We start from the raw sequence: 18,266 nt of genomic DNA on the forward strand, positions 1-18,266 counted from the left end.
AAAACTGATGGGCCCGTGATGCACGGGAGGGTGTATAGGCAGAGGGGAGGGGTTACACTTTTTAAAGTGTAATACTTTGTGTGGCCTCCGGAGGCAGAAGCTATACACCCAATTGTCTGGGTCTCCCAATGGAGCGACAAAGAAAAAAAAAATGACGTGCGCTTCGCCCAATTTTTGAGTCCAGCCGGGTACAACTAGGCAGCTGGGGATTGGAATCCACAGTGCAGGGTGCCCATGCTTTCTGGGCACCCCCGCTGTGAATTGCAGTCCCGCAGCCACCCCAGAAAATGGCGCTTTCATAGAAGCGCCATCTTCTGGCGCTGTATCCAACTCTTCCAGCTGCCCCGATGCCGGGTGGCTCGCCGGGTAATAATGGGGTTAGGGCTAGCTGTATAGCTGGCCCTAAGCCCGAAATTCATGGTGTCACGCCAATATTAGACATGGCCACCATGAATTTCTAGTAAAGATAAAAAAAACCACAACACACAGAAAAATATTTTTATTAGAAATAAAACACAACACAATTAGTGACTCCATCTTTATTGAAATAAAGAACCCCCCCCTCCGCAGTAATCCTGGGTCAGGGTCCCGTGCCGTCCAATCCGGATCCAATATCATCTGATCAGTTTGCTGGAAGGCAAAGCGATCAGATGATGTGTCAGGATCAAGTGCCTGAATCCCATCACACATCAGCTGATTGTATAAAAGCCGATTATACAATCAGCAGATGCATCAGTGCAAAAAAAAATAAATAAATAAATAATACTCACTTATGTGCTGATACCGGCAGCTCCTGCAGCGGAGTCTGATCCCGTCCGATCGCTGCAGCAGCTGCCGGTAATCAGGGATGAAGTCTCCTGACGCATCCGCTGATACCGGCCGGGCGCCCGCGTCACCGCGATACTTACGATCACCTGATGCGTCAGGTGACTGCGTCAGGTGATCCATCGCCAGGTCCTGCATCCATCGGAGGTTTCCCGGCCGTCTGCACACAGCCGGAGCGGTGATACCGGGAGAGGAGATGGGAGCGGGCATGGCACCGGGAGGCTGCAGACAGGTGAGTATAACTTTTTTTTTTTTTCTACTGTTCACTTTTGTTTTCGCAGCCGCTTCCACCTCCCGCCTGTACATGGCGCCGCACGGCAGCATACATGCACAGGACGGGAGTTGGACGCGACGGTACCGGGAGGATTCACGCTTCTGTATATACTGACAGAAGGAATCCTCTTCCTGTACACGTCACTTTACTACCCACCTCCTGCGTTTATAGCTGCGTTTTTGGTCTTAGAAACGCACCAAAACGCACCAAAACGCAGCTATTTGCGTTTCTCATTGCGTCTTTTAACATCCCATTGAACTCAATGGATGAAAAGTGCAGTGAAAAACGCGGGAATAATTGACATGCTGCGTTTTTGTGGCACCACAAAAACGCAGCTGAAAAAAAAACAGATGTGTGCGGACAGCAAAAATGAAAACTCATAGACTTTGCTGGGGAAGCAAAGTCCTGCAGTTTTGAGGCCAAAAACGCACCCGAAAAACGCGCAAAAACGCCGCGAAAAACGCACTGTGCGCACATAGCCCAAAAGACCCTTTCAAGCAATTACCCTACAATACATCAACTATGGGAATACCAGCACATCACCCTTTTTCCCTAGGAATCCACACCCTTGACTGTATCCTAACGGTGTCCTAACTGTGCCGCATCATGTTGCACTCTGACCTGGTGCAGTCATCGCTCTTGGTTATGGCACTTCAGGAGGTAGTTTACCTTAAAGTAGTAGACTTATATGACATGGTGAAGCTAAATAGCTTGTCTGACAAGAATCGGGTTTCTCTAGTCCCATGTGGGACCAAAATCTATTAGACGCTTATGGCATATCCTTTGGATTTCTCTAGTGAGCTAACATTTTTAAAAGGAAATCTGACAAGTTTTTGCTATGAAATCTGAAGATTGCAGGAGATAGAGGCTGACACACAGAGTTCAAATATGTGTCTCTTGTTACCCTCCGGTGCTGTTGTTAACTTATAGTGAAGGTTTTATCACCTGGGGTCATCATTGCCTGGACTACACTAGTCCGACAACGCCCTCTCCCCTCTGATTAGCAGCTCTTTGTATATGGAGTTTGTAGATACAGAGCCTGATGTGGGTGGATTAACTTTCTGACCTCTGCTGCATTGCTTAAACTAAAAACTCTGATAGTTTACTGGGTGCAGCGGTTGTGACACCAAGTGATACAGCTTTGGATTCACCGTCTCTTTGCCTATATCATGTTGCTCTCAGATGAGCTAACAAAAACCTGCTGGAAGATTCCCTTTAAATGAAGGACTATGTTTTGTACCTGAGTTCCGTGCTGTCTGCTAATGATAGAGCAGGTTTTCTCAGAGCCTTACTGCAGGCCTGGCTGTTCCTGGAACCAAAAGGAAATGATACCATGTTAAGGAGTGTTAAAAAAAAAAAATCAGATGGAAACAATCTATATAGAGAGGGGGAAAAAAAAGCGTTGTATAAAATGACAAATCTGATTACAATGTTGTTTTCTAAATGCAGACTACAAGAGCAGCAATGTCAATGGTTGTTATAGCGAAAATTATTAGTATTTATGTTATAGGACCACTAACTATAAAGGCTCTAAATACTGCAGATATGCCTCAATAAAGGGTTATTCTAGTAATCTTATAGAGGGAATGTTAGAAAGTCCTTAAAAAAAAATCAAGACTCTTTGCAATTTACCTAAAAATAAAGAGAAAAGAGCGATTTTTAATGTTATTCTTTACTAATTGTTATCTAGGTTACCAGTCACTGCTGCAGATGGTAATTCTGTTGTAGAAAGTTTATTGTTGGATACTGATTGCTCATACAATCACTTTGTTGTTTACCATTTATTAATTAATATATATATATATATTATATATATATATAAAATTATGTTTAAAGTCATTTAGCACACATTACTAAGTTTCTGTGGTCTACCAGCGGTGGCTGAACATGCGCTCTTTTCAATTGAGCTTGTAAGCACTGCTCTGAAGAATTGAGCTTGTAAGCACTGCTCTGAAGGCCAGATCATTGAAGCGCACTCTTACCTTTGAATCTCGGCTAGCTTCAGTGCCAGCATTGTTGTCCGATGGTGCGGAGGCAAAGCTGCTTCTGCTAGCAACCGCAAAGAATTGCATGGGCTCAGCCATGCTGTTGGCCAGAACTGTCAATCATCAGAACACAATGCACCATGGCAAGCAGGAAGCCTAGAGGCTGGACAATGGGGCACGCCCACAGAAGAAGGTGAGAATTTCCCTTTTACTTGGACAAGTGGGCTGTTGCTTTTAGAAAAGAATAGGTAAAATGTCAAACAACCAGAAGACAGGTATATTATGGGGTGTAAAAGAAACCCATATAGACAAGCTGTCCCTGGTGTTGGCTGCAGACAAACAACTTTACCATATAACCCCATGGTTTAGTGAAGGGAAGTACTTTATGTTCTATACAAAAAAAATAGCTCAGCCTCCTATAAAAGATGTACTTCTAAAATTCTCTATGATAACTGGGCACCTAGAAGGCAGGCATTAAATTGATGGACACAAGAATTAATTATTCATACAATTCAAGACATTCTGCTTTTTCAACAGTATACATTTCATAAAAGATCTCCAATAAACGTACGCAATCTCCATGTTCAGCAGTTCCAGGAAGACAGCAAATGTTCCCATCTGGTAGAGAAGGAAGCAGTTATAGCGGGACCAGCGGAGAACGTCCGACTCCGCTTCACACTCTCCGAAGACACCTGGCCAGGAAACAAAACGAGAAATGTCAGCCACTGAGCTTACTATCTCATCAGGAAGGCGATCCCAGGGGAAGGGAGATGTCCTGGAAGGAATAAAGCTACAAAACAAAAGCTTTACTATCAAAATGTATTTTGGATATACAAAGGTGGCACGTCTCAAACATAGGAAAACCTAATGTTTTGGTCAATACAAAAGAGAAGACAAGGTTTACAACATACAGAGAAGGGTTCCCAAATAAACCGCAGTCATAAGAGTATAAGAGTACAATAAAACTGTTTAATAGAATTAGGAATCCATGGATTTCAGCTATGATACATTTATAAAACAGTAATCATTCACCATATATGCATGACTTACATAATCAACAATACGATCCAATCACTAAATCACAAAACTATCAACCTTCAGCGCTACCCGTCTTGTGTCTACATAGCTACTTAGGTTGAAAAAAGACCTAGGTCCATCTAGTTCAACCTTCTAATGGGCATATAATTCCTGATTTCACCCTACGAAAAGGGAAAGGAGATAGGGGCCATGCTTATGCCATCCTGTTAGATGTCAGATGCATGGGTGGAGTGGGTAAGCCAAACCCTCCAGGGTCAACAATATACACGCAGAGTATGAGGGGAGTTACCCACTGTGTCTCATACTTTGAAAACTCTTAGGCTATGTGCGCACTAGAAAAGTGATTTTTCTCAAGAAAATTTCTTGAGAAACTTCTGGGAGTTGAAGATTACCGCACCTGCGTTAAAAAAACACACCAAATCCGCGGGAAAAACACGAGCGTTTTTGCCGCGGTTTTTCCGCAGGTTGGTCCCTGCAGTTTTTTTATGCTGTAACTACTGCAATAAATAATATACATAATAAATAGATAATCAATAGACAGATAATGGATAGAGGGAAAGATGGATAGATGAATAGATAGATAGATAATAGATAGATAGATAGATAGATGAGAAAGACCTATATAATGTCCCACCCCCCTGCATATTCTAACCTGGCACCCTTTAGTGACCTTCATGTGGCACTAAAGGGTGCCTAGCCTTGTATTTAGCCATAAAATAAATAAATAATTAAAAAAAAAAAAACACGTGAGGTCCCCCCATCTTTTGTAGCCAGCTAGGGTAAAGCAGACGGCTACAGCCTGCAGACCACAGCTGGCAGCTTCAGCTTGGCTGGTAATCCAAAACAGAGGGCACCCAACGCTGTTATTTTACATTAAATAAATAATTTAAAACAAAAAAAATGGGGTCCCCCCCAAATTGGATCACCAGCCAAGGTAAAGCGGACAGCTGTGGTCTGATATTCTCAGACTAGGGAGGTCCACGGTTATTGGACACTCCCCAGTCTAAAAATAGCAGGCCGCAGCCGCCCCAGAAGTGGCGCATCCATTAGACGTGCCAATCCTGGCGCTTCGCCCCAACTCATCCCGTTGCCCTGGTGCGTTGGCAAACGAGGTAATATATGGGGTTGATGCCAGATGTGTAATGTCACCTGGCATCAAGCCCTGGGGTTCGTGATGTCACGAGTCTATCAGATACCCGACATCACCAACCCAGTCAGTAAGAAATAAAAAATAGACAACAAAAAAAAGTTTTATTTGAAAAAACACTCCCCACATAGCCTCTTTCACCAATTTATTGAAAAGAACAATCAATTCCACGTCCGGCGTAATCCAATAAGGGGGGGGTCCCACGGCGATCCATACCATAGTCACTGTCCCATTCAATGAAGAACAGAATGTTCCCCATTGGCTGGGAGAGCAATGCAGTGACCTGAGCTAACATCAATAGCCCAGGTCACTTCAGGGGATGACGAGCGCTGCTGTCAGGAGGATAGATGAGATCATTACCTGCTGTGATGATCTCCTGCAGTCCTGCCATCAGTGCTGTCACTGACTTCTATGCCCGCTGCGTTGTCAGCGAGACGGGCATAGACAGCAGTGACCGCGGTGACGTCAGGAGATCATCACAGCAGGTAATGATCTCATCTCACCTCCTGACAGCAGCGCTCATCATGCCCGCGGCTGCACGCGCTGCTGTGTGTCAGTGTCTGCCTGCGCTGCAGGGTGACAAGCTGCTGACACTGCGGGCAGATACTGACACACTGCGGGCAGACACTGATACTGCTGTGCGTGCAGCGGCGGGGCTGCAGCGGGACACAGACTGCACGGGCACCCGCCGGACGTCACACGGAAGCGCTTCTGTGCGGCGTCCAGGGAGTGTGACGTGTGTGTTTACTCTGCTCCGCCTCCTCTTCCTGGCATAATGACATCCCTCCCTGTAAAACCGCAGGGATCGATGAGCATCACCGCAGGTAAATCGCGGCTATACCGGGGGTTATACCGCACATCATTTGCTACCTGCGGTATACCCCCGGAATTTCGCGATTACATTACAGTGAATGGAGTGAAATTCCGGGGGTATTCCACAGGTACCTGCGGAAAATAATGGACATGCTCATTTTTTCAAAAGAGTTTCTTGAGAAAATTTTCTCAAGAAAGTTTCTTGAGAAAAATCCGCAGCGTGCGCACAGCTATTTTTTGTTCCCATAGGTTTTGCTGGGAAATGTCTGCAGAAAGGTTTCAAACCTTTCTCAAGAAATTTCCGCAGCAAATCCGCGGGTAAAACGGCCTAGTGCGCACATAGCCTTAGGCCAGCCTGAAGATAACTCTTAAAAAGAAGCAAGAGGTTATTTTCTCATTTCTAGGTGAACAATACAGGATCTCTGGGCAGGGGGCCCCTGTGCAAGAAATCTTTTTGGGCCCCCCCTTCCTCCTTCATACCACAACAAATTGATGTAAACATATAGATTCTACTTTTTTTTCCTAGTTTACGACACAACTATCAAATCTAAGCAATAAATAAGCTCCATATTTACCATCTGACTATAACACAGCACAGTCCTGCCACCCTTCTATCTGCTGCAGCTTCAGCGCTGTCTCAAATGCTTCTATTTACATTGGAGATGGCACAAACTGGACACCTTGTGTGTTTTGCAGCTTGTCAGTGGTATACGGCACAAGAGTCTGAAACCAGTGATTGTCTGCAGCGGTCACATGAGGCACCTGGGCTGTGTTGTCTGCAGCCACTGTAAACAGAAGCATCAGGGAATGCACCACTAGAGCTATCAGGTGCAAGGAGGATGAGGATTATAGTTTATTAAAGGGATTGTCCAGACAAAGGTCATTACCTGGAGGCCAGATTCTGTAAAAATAACAAAATAAATTGTACTCACCTGCTGTCACCTCCTGGATCCAGCGCAGGCCGCCCTGTGCCAGCATTAATTATGTCACCGTTCTATGGAACACAGGATCGCTGAATCTTGTGATACCTTCAGTGTAAGTCTCCTGACCTGCAGCGGTCCTGTGTTTGGTAGAGCGGGGACAGAATGAATGCTGCACAGACCACAGGACAGCCGCTGCAGGATCCAGGAGGTGACAGCAGGGGGGAATAATTTATTTTGTTAGTTTTACAAAATGTGACCCCCATTACATCTTTTTGCCTGACAGTTTCTTTACAGTGCATGTATTATTTCACACAGCTCCTTTAAAGGGAACCTGACAGCTGATACCCATGAGCCGTGGGCAGCGTATGCCAGGGAGTGGCTGTATGATCACAGCTAGGTGTATGTGATCCTGACAGCTGATACCCATGAGTCGTGGGCAGCGTATGCCAGGCAGTGGCTGTATGATCACAGCCAGGCATGTGTGATCCTGACAGCTGATACCCATGAACCGTGGGCAGCGTATGCCAGGGAGTGGCTGTATGATCACAGCTAGGTGTATGTGATCCTGACAGCTGATACCCATGAGTCGTGGGCAGCCTGTACCAGGCAGTGGCTGTATGATCCCAGCCAGGCATGTGTGATCCTGACAGCTGATACCCATGAGCCGTGGGCAGCATGTACCAGGCAGTGGCTGTATGATAACACTGCGGAGATTCAGAGAAAAACATTAATAGTTGTCAGGGACTGAGCCACATGAAATACTAGTCGGATAGATGTGATGTCTGATACAGGCTGCTCGATCAATGGGAGTCATGCATCTGCTGTCAGGTTCCATGTAAGCAGCGGTCTATACCACAGGAGGGTACAGAAGAGAAACAGAGGAAATACAACAAAAACAGCTGCACCATAAACACCATTAAAGAAGATCTCACTAATTTGTTTACTGATGGAATATGTGTATATGCATGTAGTGTCATAATATACTCCCCTACCGTCGCTCTCTATGGTGACCAGCGGTGTTCTGCTCCTTTTCTCAGTGATGTCCCCGCCCTCCAGTATTTCCAGTGTCCAGCGCTGTTCTGCTCCTTTTCCCACTGATGTCACCGCTCTCCAGTATCGCTAGTGTCCAGCGCTGTTCTGCTCCTCTTCTCAATCACGTTCCCGCCCTCCAGTATCTGCGGGTTACACTGCTCTGCAGGACCTGAAATACAATGTAAGTCTATGGAGCATCAGAAAGAGGCTCTATAGGCTTTAATTGTAAAAGACGTCTGGCTCAGAGTGTAGTGTGACCCGAGATACCGGAGAGTGGTGACTGCACTCAGGAAAGTAGAAGAGCGGCATTAGGTGAGTATATAAATACTACAGTACATTACATGCACAGACACACTCCATCAATAAAAAAGTGAGTAGGAGGCTTCTGTATATGAATGTATTCACCTATATGGTCACATGCGACCACCACATCCGGCCTCTCTCACACTTGTAATGGAGCTGAAATAATATGAGCATATAAGTGAATACAAGGATGTATACACATAAATACACGTACAACACATACACATGTGCAGAAATACTTAAACATGACACATATACAAACATATTAGACATATAGATGAATGGATAGATAGATAGATATAGATAGATAGATATAGATAGATAGATAATGGATAGATAGAGGGATAGATATATAATGGATAGATAGAGGGATAGATATATAATGAATAGATAGATAGATAGATAGATAGATAGATAGATGTTCACACATTACAAATGGACTCACCCTCTCTGCACTTGGGGCCCAGTTCTTCTTTGGAGCCGGCTCTTCCATCTTCTCTGTGGTGCAGCCTCTTCTCCTCCTCCTGAGGCCCGACTGCGGTTCTTGAAATATTTCCAGTGCAGGAGGGGGAGAGCAGCTCAGGGATGAGGGGGGCAGGGAGCCATGTTTGTATACAGAGGCCCCTGCTGTGCTGGAGATGGAGCTGGTGGGCGGAGCCTCCTCTGTCTCTGAGAAATTACATCATCCTCTGCGCGGCCGGCAGCTTCTGCAGAGGTGATGAATCATTGCTCCTCCAGGCCCTAACAGGTGAGGGGAGGGGCCCGTATCAGCTTAGCATAATGATATGCGTTCAGCTGATCGGGCCCCTGCTTCTCCTGTTAGGACTGAAGCTGCCGCCGGCAAAATGAAGCAGCACGTTTTCAGGCCTAGGGGCCCCCTACCGCTTGGGGCCCCTGTGCAACTGAACGTGCTGCACATGTGGTATGTATGCCAGTGTATAGATGAGGAGCCATGTACTGCAGGATGAGGCTGTATATAGATGAGAGGAGCCATGTACTGCACGATGGGGCTGTATATAGATCAGAGGAGCCATGTACTGCAGGATGAGGCTATATATAGAGAGGAGCCATATACTGCAGGATGGACCTGTATATAGATGAGAGGAGCCATGTACTGCAAGATGAGGCTGTCTATAGATGAGAGGAGCCATGTACTGCAGGATGGGATTGTATATAGATGAGAGGAGCCATGTACTGCAGGATGAGGGGGTATATAGAGTACAGACCAAACGTTTAGACACACCTTCTCATTCAAAGAGTTTTCTTTATTTTCAGGACTCTGAAAATTGTAGATTCACATTGAAGGCATCAAAACTATGAATTAAAACATGTGGAATGAAATACTTAAAGTGTGAAACAACTGAAAATATGTCTTATATTCTAGGTTCTTCAAAGTAACCACTTTTTGCTTTGATTACTGCTTTGCACACTCTTGGCATTCTCTTGATGAGCTTCAAGAAGTAGTCACCGGAAATGGTCTTCCAACAGTCTTGAAGGAGTTCCCAGAGATGCTTAGCACTTGTTGGCCCTTTTGCCTTCACTCTGCGGTCCAGCTCACCCCAAACCATCTTGATTAGGTTCAGGTCTGGTGACTGTGGAGACCAGGTCATCTGGCATAGCACCCCATCACTCTCCTTCTTAGTCAAATAGCCCTTACACAGCCTGGAGGTGTGTTTGGGGTCATTGTCCTGTTGAAAAATAAATGATGGTCCAACTAAACGCAAACCGGATGGAATAGCATGCCGCTGCAAGATTCTGTGGTAGGCATGCTGGTTCTGTATGCCTTCAATTTTGAATAAATCCCCAACAGTGTCACCAGAAAAGCACCCCCACACCATCACACCTCCTCCTCCATGCATCACGGTGGAAACCAGGCATGTAGAGTCCATCCGTTCACCTTTTCTACAAAGACACGGTGGTTGGATCCAAAGATCTCAAATTTGGACTCATCAGACCAAAGCACTGATTTCCACTGGTCTAATGTCCATTCCTTGTGTTCTTTAGCCCAAACAAGTCTCTTCTGCTTGTTGCCTGTCCTTAGCAGTGGTTTTCTAGCAGCTATTTTACCATGAAGGCCTGTTGCACAAAGTCTCCTCTTAACAGTTGTTCTAGAGATGAGAAGGTGTGTCCAAACTTTTGGTCTGTACTGTAGATGAGAGGAGCCATGTACTGCAGGATGGGGCTGTATATAGATGAGAGGAGCCATGTACTGCAGGATGAGGGGGTATATAGATGAGAGGAGCCATGTACTGCAGGATGGGGCTGTATATAGATGAGAGGAGCCATGTACTGCAGGATGGGGCTGTATATACATGAGAGGAGCCATGTACTGCAGGATGGGGCTGTATATAGATGAGAGGAGCCATGTACTGCAGGATGGGGCTGTATATACATGAGAGGAGCCATGTACTGCAGGATGGGGCTGTATATAGATGAGAGGAGCCATGTACTGCAGGATGAGGGGGTATATAGATGAGAGGAGCCATGTACTGCAGGACGGGGCTGTATATAGATGAGAGGAGCTATGTACTGCAGAGGAGGAGGCTGTATATAGATGAGAGGAGCCATGTACTGCAGGATGGGGCTGAGAGGAGTGATGTACTGTAGTAAGTGGCTGTATATAACGGGATAAGAGAGGAGCTGTACTGTGCAAAGCATGACCGCAGGACCAAAATCACCAAAAGGAGACTTGTTGTGAGACTCTAGTCTACACCCATAATATAGTTTATTGGCGAGTGCCATTTATTTATTTATATATATATATATTTTATATAATATATATATATATATATATATATATATATATATATATATATATATATATATATATATATATATATATATTAGTATATTATTATATATATATATTATTTATTTATTTATTATTATAGCGCCATTTATTCCATGTATATATTAATTATATGTGTTATTGTACAAGGCTGTATAACACAAGACACGGCCGCCATTACATCTCCAGGGGTTTCTCTCTGATTTCTAAAAATTTCTCAGTTTTTATTTAGTTCAACATCTGTCACTGAATTTTCCCAGAATCCTTAGTGGCTGATCCTCCGGCTCTAGAGCTGTGAATTAAGGGGAACCATTGATCGCACATTTGCTTTTTACAGCACTAAGTCCTCTGCTTTGTAACTAGGCAAGAAAACTGAACACCAACATCTGTGCACCGCAGTCACGGATGGTTCAGATGATACTAATGACCGGGCCCTGAATAGAATGTTCATGTCTGTTCTCATTGTGGTGACATCAGAGGTTTATAGCATCATGAAATATGCAAATTCCATCCAACTTTATAGAATATGCAAATTGCATCTGACCACACCCGATAAGTAAATAAAGATGACTCGCCTGCCTATGTCATCACGACTACACCCGATAAGTAAATAAAGGTGACTCGCCAGCCTATGTCATCACGACCACACCCGATAAGAAAATACACTTAACTATGTCATCACTTTGTGATGTCACAATGATCAAAGGCTCTAAACAAACTGCTCCTGGGAGCTTTACAGCCATTTCTCACTTTTTTTCTATAGACAGGATGATAGAGCCGAACTATGGAGCCAGAAAGATGTAAGTGGAGCTCTTGCCTTTTTGGAGAGAAACGGGATAAGAACGCTACATTTTCATCAGAATGGAAAAAGAGCCAATGGAGGACGACCTAGGACCACGAGCATCAGGCGACCTTGGTGACGTATACCACCCACCTCCTCTGTATCGGCTGATGTCATGTAGCCCTTTGGTGGCGTTTAATCAAGGCTGGTGTTTTTCTATACCAACATTCATGAAGCGCCCATTGGAGTAAGATGCACCAAATTCATTTCCTTTTAATGAATTTGACTCATCTTTTAAAGGGAATCTGTCAGGAGGTTTTTGACACCTAATCTGCATAATTTATGGGTAGATATCCTGATTTCAATGATGTGTCACTTACTGTGCTGCTTAGTGTAGTTTTGATAAAATCACTGTGTAATCAGCAGGAGATTATCACTACAGGACTACTTGGCATGCTGAAGGTAGTCCAGCATATTCATGAGCTTTGTATAACTGCTACATCTGCAGCAGAGAAAACATTGACAGCAAACAGGCTCAGTAAGTGACACATCGCTGGAATCAGGGTGTCGTGACTTCTCCCTGTATCTTCAGCTCCTTGGGAGACTCATGTACAGGGTGCAGTATAAAATATGCAAAACAATTAGCAATATTTTTTTTTATGAGATTTCTGGTGATAAGTCTTGTGAAAAACTATGCGTAAATATTTTTTTCAGAATTTTAATTCAGGTTTGTTAAAGGGGTTTTCCAGGCTTGAGGGTAAAAGTGACATACTTGTGGTCATGACTGCCAGCTACAGGCACAGGCGAATCCTCGCAGCGCACAGTGCAGTTCCCTGTTAGGATTCAAAAGTCTGTTAACCTCAAGCCTGGACATCCCCTTTAAGACAAAAGTTACATTTTATTATATATTAAATATATTAAAATGATTGTTCCCTACTGGAAATCTATTTTATTAAAGTTAAATAGTTATTCTTGTAAAATTTTCTGGTGCAAACTGCTTGAGGAGTGAACTCCTTAGGGTGCGTGCCCACGATCAGTGTTGGCTGTGTTTTGGATGCAGCATGCTTCAGCTTCGTCCAAAACGCTGCGTTGTACAGTACAAGCACAATGGATGGGATTTCTAGAAATCCAATGCCCACTGTGTGTGTGCGGACCGCAGCAAAAACTGACCTGTGGTGCGGCTTTCCTGAGCTGCAGCATGTCTATTGTTTGCTGCGGAGTCGCAAATGTCCTCCGTAGGGAGAACACAAGCAAGAGACCGCAGCGCCCTGAACAGATTGTGGGCACGGGCCGCTACGGTCTCCTGCATTCTCCTACAGAGGAGACTCTCTGGTCCGCAGGTCCGGACCCGCTTAGTCCAGGTCCTGATCGTGGGTACATACCCTTATGTTATTACAGTACAACAGGTGTATATATTATACAATCTGCTGACTAAAAATGGGTGATGTCACCTATGTAAACCAAGAAAACAATACTAATTAAGGAGCCCAAAATAAGATGAATTTTTTATATATTTTATTCCGGTACCTTGTTGGATTTTGTCTCCTGGTAATAGTATATTATATACCTAAATAGGTATTGTTATATGTGAATTTCTATTAGTAACACTGAGTGACTGAAACCTCCACGTTTCAAAAGTGGATGCGGGGTCACAACTGCGGTGGTCGAGCAGGACCTGGACACACTGCCACACCTGCGGCGGTCGAGTGGAACCTTGTCACGATCACTGTGGAGTTTGTAGAGTCCGCGCCGGTGGTGCTCTGAATAGCTGATTTTAGGAACAGGTAAGGGGGCTTTACACGCTACGATATCGTTAATGTTTTATCGTCGGGGTCACGTTGTTAGTGACGCACATCCGGCGTCATTAACGATATCGCAGCGTGTGACACTTACCAGCGTCCTTAAGCGACCTCAAAAATGGTGAAAATCGGTCACCATGGAGAGGTCGTCCCAAAACCAAAAATCGGTAATGGTTGATTATCGATGTTGTTCGTCGCTCCTGCGGCAGCACACATCGCTGTGTGTGACACCGCAGGAGCGAGGAACCTCACCTTACCTGCCGCCGGCCGCAATGCGGAAGGAAGGAGGTGGGCGGGATGTTACGTCCCGCTCATCTCCGCCCCTCCGCTTTGATTGGCCGGCCGCTTAGTGACGTCGTGGTGACATCGCTGTGATGCCAAATATCCCTCCCCCTTGAGGGAGGGATTGTTCGGCAGTCACAGCGACGACGACGACCAGGTAAGTGCGTGTGACGTTGCCGTAGTGATAATGTTCACTGCGGCGGCGATCACAAGAAATCTAATGCACGACGGGGGCGGGTGCTTTTGCGTACGATATCGCTAGCAATTGCTAGCAATATCGTAGCATGTAAAGCCCGCTGTATTGTTATATGTGAATTTCTATTAGTAACACTGGGTGACTGAAACCTCCATGTTTCAAAAGTGGACGCGGGGTCACAAATGTGGTGGTCGCACTGTCACACCTGCGGTGGTCGAGTTGGACCTTGTCACGATCACTGTGGAGTTAGTAGAGTCCGCGCCAGTAGTGCTCTGAATACCTGATTTTAGGAACTGGAACATCTCTGGATATAAAGAGGCGGTGTCGTTGGACTTTATCTCAGCACTTCAGGTCTAGGAGTGCGAGAGAACCTTTATCTCATCTTGTCTTGTATATTTTCCTTGTCTGTTGCTGGAGACATTGTCTTATGTACTGAAGGGAATTACCCTTGAGTGTTATTAGCAACAGATATGGTATATCTTATATTACATTGGAAGGTACCAGATTAAAATATTTTACAAGTTCTAATATTATATTGGCTAAGTGTCTGCATGTCAGTTATAACATATTGTGTTATGATTGGAGATGAGCGAACCTGAACTGCATAGTTTGGGGATCATATCAGACACTGGGTGTTCAGAGCTCGAACTCCAACACAGACTTTTAAAAAAAAGTCTATGTCCGAGTTTGAATGCTGTTTGTTTGCTAATAAAGTTTGTTGAAAGGCTGCAGTGCAACCAATTAACAAACTTTATTGCATGAGGAAGATTGTTGTGAACAAAATTAATAAATTTAAAAAAATATATAGAGAGGGCTCCCCCTATGTTTAAAACTAGCCAAGGCAAAGCAGACAGCGGGGGGTTGGTATTATCAGGCTGGGAAGGCCCATGGTTATTCGGCCCTCCCCAGCCTAAAACAGCAGCCCCTAGTCACCTCAGAAGTGGCACATGCATTAGATGCAGCCATTCTTTTGCTTTGCCTGGCTTTTCCCGATTGCCCTTGTGTGGTGGCAATTGGTTTAATACTTTTGCGGTTGATGTCAGCTGTCAATTGACATCTGGCATCAACCCCGAGGGTTAGAAATGGAGAGGTGTCTATCAGACATCTCCATTACTACCCCGGCTGAAAGAAAAAAGTTCATGGATAGCATATGTGCTTTTTGTGAATAATAGAATATTGCAGGTTATTGTTACTAGATTTTGTTATATGGGACGTTGATCCAGGGAACTAGTCTGATTGCCGTATGTGGAGTCGGGAAGGAATTTTTCCCCTAATATGGGGCAATTAGCATCTGCCTCATGGGGTTTTTGCCTTCCTCTGGATCAACACATTAGCTTTAGGCTGAACTTGATGGACTTAAGTCTTTCAACCTTAAGGCTATGAAACTGTCGTTGTATTGAGGCTCAAGGTTGTAGGCCGGGATTTCTTTTGGACCAGCATTAATGGAGTGTTTTGCTCCAAGTCTATCCCAAGAAGTCTTTTTGAGCTGACCTCCTTAGACAGATCCCAGCATTTAGGGGGGAAAAAAAGCTTTAGTTAGTTAAAGGCGTTTTCCCATGAGCAAACTTAATTTTAACATACATTTTAATCAAATCGTGGAATAATAATAATTTCCAGAATTGGATGTAATTAAAAAAAAAAAAATGTTCCTGTGCGGAGATAATCTTATATATGTGCCCCTGCTACTGTAATGGCCGTGTCTGACCGTACAGGGACATGGTCTGATCATACTCCTAGGCAAGGGAGTACTTGATCGCAAATTATTCTTTCTTTGAGGTAAAACATTTTTTTAAAAGCAAGTAGGGAAATGTTTTACCTCACAAAAAGTATCAGTTGTGATCCTGTTTAATTAAGTTTAACTTTATTCATGGGGAAACCCCTTTAAGGGTGAATTAAAAGCAAAGCCACAGAAAGATTTAGGGTTTTTTCTTGCTATGTTGAACTTTCAGGGAATTTTATTTACTTTTTCTGTGGCTTTGCATTTAATTTTAGGTAGGGACTCGCAAGATAATGAGGACCCTTGACGTGGGTTGCGAGCTTGTATATTTTGGCCAAAATATTGACCCATGCCACATAAATTTATTATATATTTTTGCACGTTCTATCTCTTTATGCAGGATGCAGCAAAGCCCATCTATGTTGGCCTTGTAAACTAGGGTGTCTGTGATGGTGGGATGCACTGATATTGTGCTGGGTAGCCCGCCTAATCTAATACTTGCTGTAAGCCAGGCACTGGCACTTCATGTGTGTGGCCAGCACCCTATACAGGACTTATCTGTGTGCAATGTTAATACTGAGCAATCACCCCTCCATAATTTGGCAGGTTGTGAGTGGTTGTCTCATCAGCATTAGATTCGGTAACCTGGGCAGATGAATACCGTTGCCCATTTTTGTTATATTGAACTTATGAAATTTTGGGAAACTTAAATTTTTCTGTGGCTTTGCCCATAATTTCAGTATATGGACTCAAAAAAATAATGAGGACCCTTGACGTTGGGTTGTGAGCTTGCGTATTTTGGCCAAAATATTAACCAATACCTCATTTATCATATTTTAATGTACACACCCCTAGCCACACCCATTTTGCAGTAAGGGTCATTCAGCAGTTGCCTCGGACTGTTCATTCATAGTCATAGCAGCCAAAATGTTCTTGTATTTTTATGTGTCACTATACGACATGTTGCTTATTTCTGCCTATAAGGCCATGTTCACACGTTGCATAAATTCTGGGTTTCTTTCTGCCGCTGTCCGCACCAAACTACACAATCCATTTTTGCTGCAATTTGTATGCCTTTTCTTCATTATTTAATAATAAATAATAATAAAAATAAATAATAATAAACACCTGCAGAAAAACGCAACATTTACGCTATGTGTGAACACGGCCTCAACAATACATTTTTATTTCATTTTTTATGGGTTTTAATAAAGAAAAATAATAAATTGCACCTTTTTTTTACGCCATTTACAGATCCCCATGAATCTGATCGCTGTCTTGTTTGGGTCGTTACAATTACAGATACAGCAAATATGTCCCTGTTATTTGCTGATTTGTGATGTTTATTATTTTATAAAAAATTGTAATAAAATGATATTCTATTTTTTTTTAATTATTTTATCAATTTTATTATAAGAAAAGAAAAATCTCTTTTCTTCTCCCTCTAGAATACAGAACATAGAGATTCTGCTCTATACAATGGAGCTCTGTATCCTGTGTGATCAGCTGTGTAATCAGAGGCTGCATTGTAAGTTCATCTATATAAAATCCTCCCTCTCACATCATCGTTCCTTGTGGTTCACCAGCTAAGGGCTGCTGGACACATTTGAAAGTTACTGGTTTGAATTCAAGGTGGTGAAAATAAAGAAAAAAAAATGTATATCTTTTTGTATTTTTTTCCTCATTACTTTATAGTAGTTTTATGGGAACAAATGAATCTGACTCTTTCCTTCACCTACAAAGAGAAGCAATATCTATCTAAATCCATCCATCCAGCTGAATAATCTGCTTCTGTTTCTGTACTGCACTACAGAGGTCAAGATTACCAAATCTTCCTATGTTTTTCAATTAAGGCAGTAGCTCAGCGGTAGAGCTGCTTCCTAGGGACAATGAGTTCACGAGTTTGCGTCCCAGATGTCCTGAAAATCCAGAGAAGATGCAAATCGGGACAGTCTCACAGAATCCGGGAGATTTGGGAGGTATGATAGAGTGCTGGCTGGGGTGTCTGTCCTGGTGGAGTGCAATGATAGAGTACTGGGTAGTTCGTTTGATCTAATAGTAGGGGCTTCAGTAACAGGCTGTAAGCCAGGTGCACTGTGCACTAAATTACCAGCCCCGTATACAAGCATGCCTGTGCAATTTTAATACTGAGCAATCACCCCCTCCATGAATTGGTAGGTTGTGAGTGGTTGTCTCATCAGTATTTTGCCCCTGTGCTGCCTTCATCTATATCAAGAAGAGCCACTGTATCCTGCTAGTGCATCAGTTTCTGTGACCTGGGCAGATAAATACTGTTCCCTTTTCCTTTGCTATATTTAACTTATTGTTGAATCAACCACTAGCCTCAAGCTCGCTCCTCCGGC

The 18,266-nt window shown here is 43.8% G+C and overlaps 1 protein-coding gene across 3 annotated transcripts in view; it reads right to left on the reverse strand.

The window, feature by feature from the left end:
* The window catches only part of STRIP2 (striatin interacting protein 2), a 204,737-nt gene that overhangs the window by 136,889 nt on the left and 49,582 nt on the right, over nucleotides 1-18,266 (reverse strand). For all 3 annotated transcript variants that reach the window (XM_075345363.1, XM_075345362.1, XM_075345361.1), the window contains exons 5-6: nucleotides 3,656-3,776; nucleotides 2,340-2,408 (exon numbers count right to left, since the gene is read on the reverse strand). In XM_075345363.1, coding sequence (XP_075201478.1) covers nucleotides 2,340-2,408; nucleotides 3,656-3,776 — 190 coding nt within the window. The remainder of the gene's footprint in view (nucleotides 1-2,339; nucleotides 2,409-3,655; nucleotides 3,777-18,266) is intronic.

The sequence above is a fragment of the Anomaloglossus baeobatrachus genome, chromosome 4 (genome assembly GCF_048569485.1).
Source record: "Anomaloglossus baeobatrachus isolate aAnoBae1 chromosome 4, aAnoBae1.hap1, whole genome shotgun sequence".
Classification (NCBI taxonomy): domain Eukaryota; kingdom Metazoa; phylum Chordata; class Amphibia; order Anura; family Aromobatidae; genus Anomaloglossus; species Anomaloglossus baeobatrachus.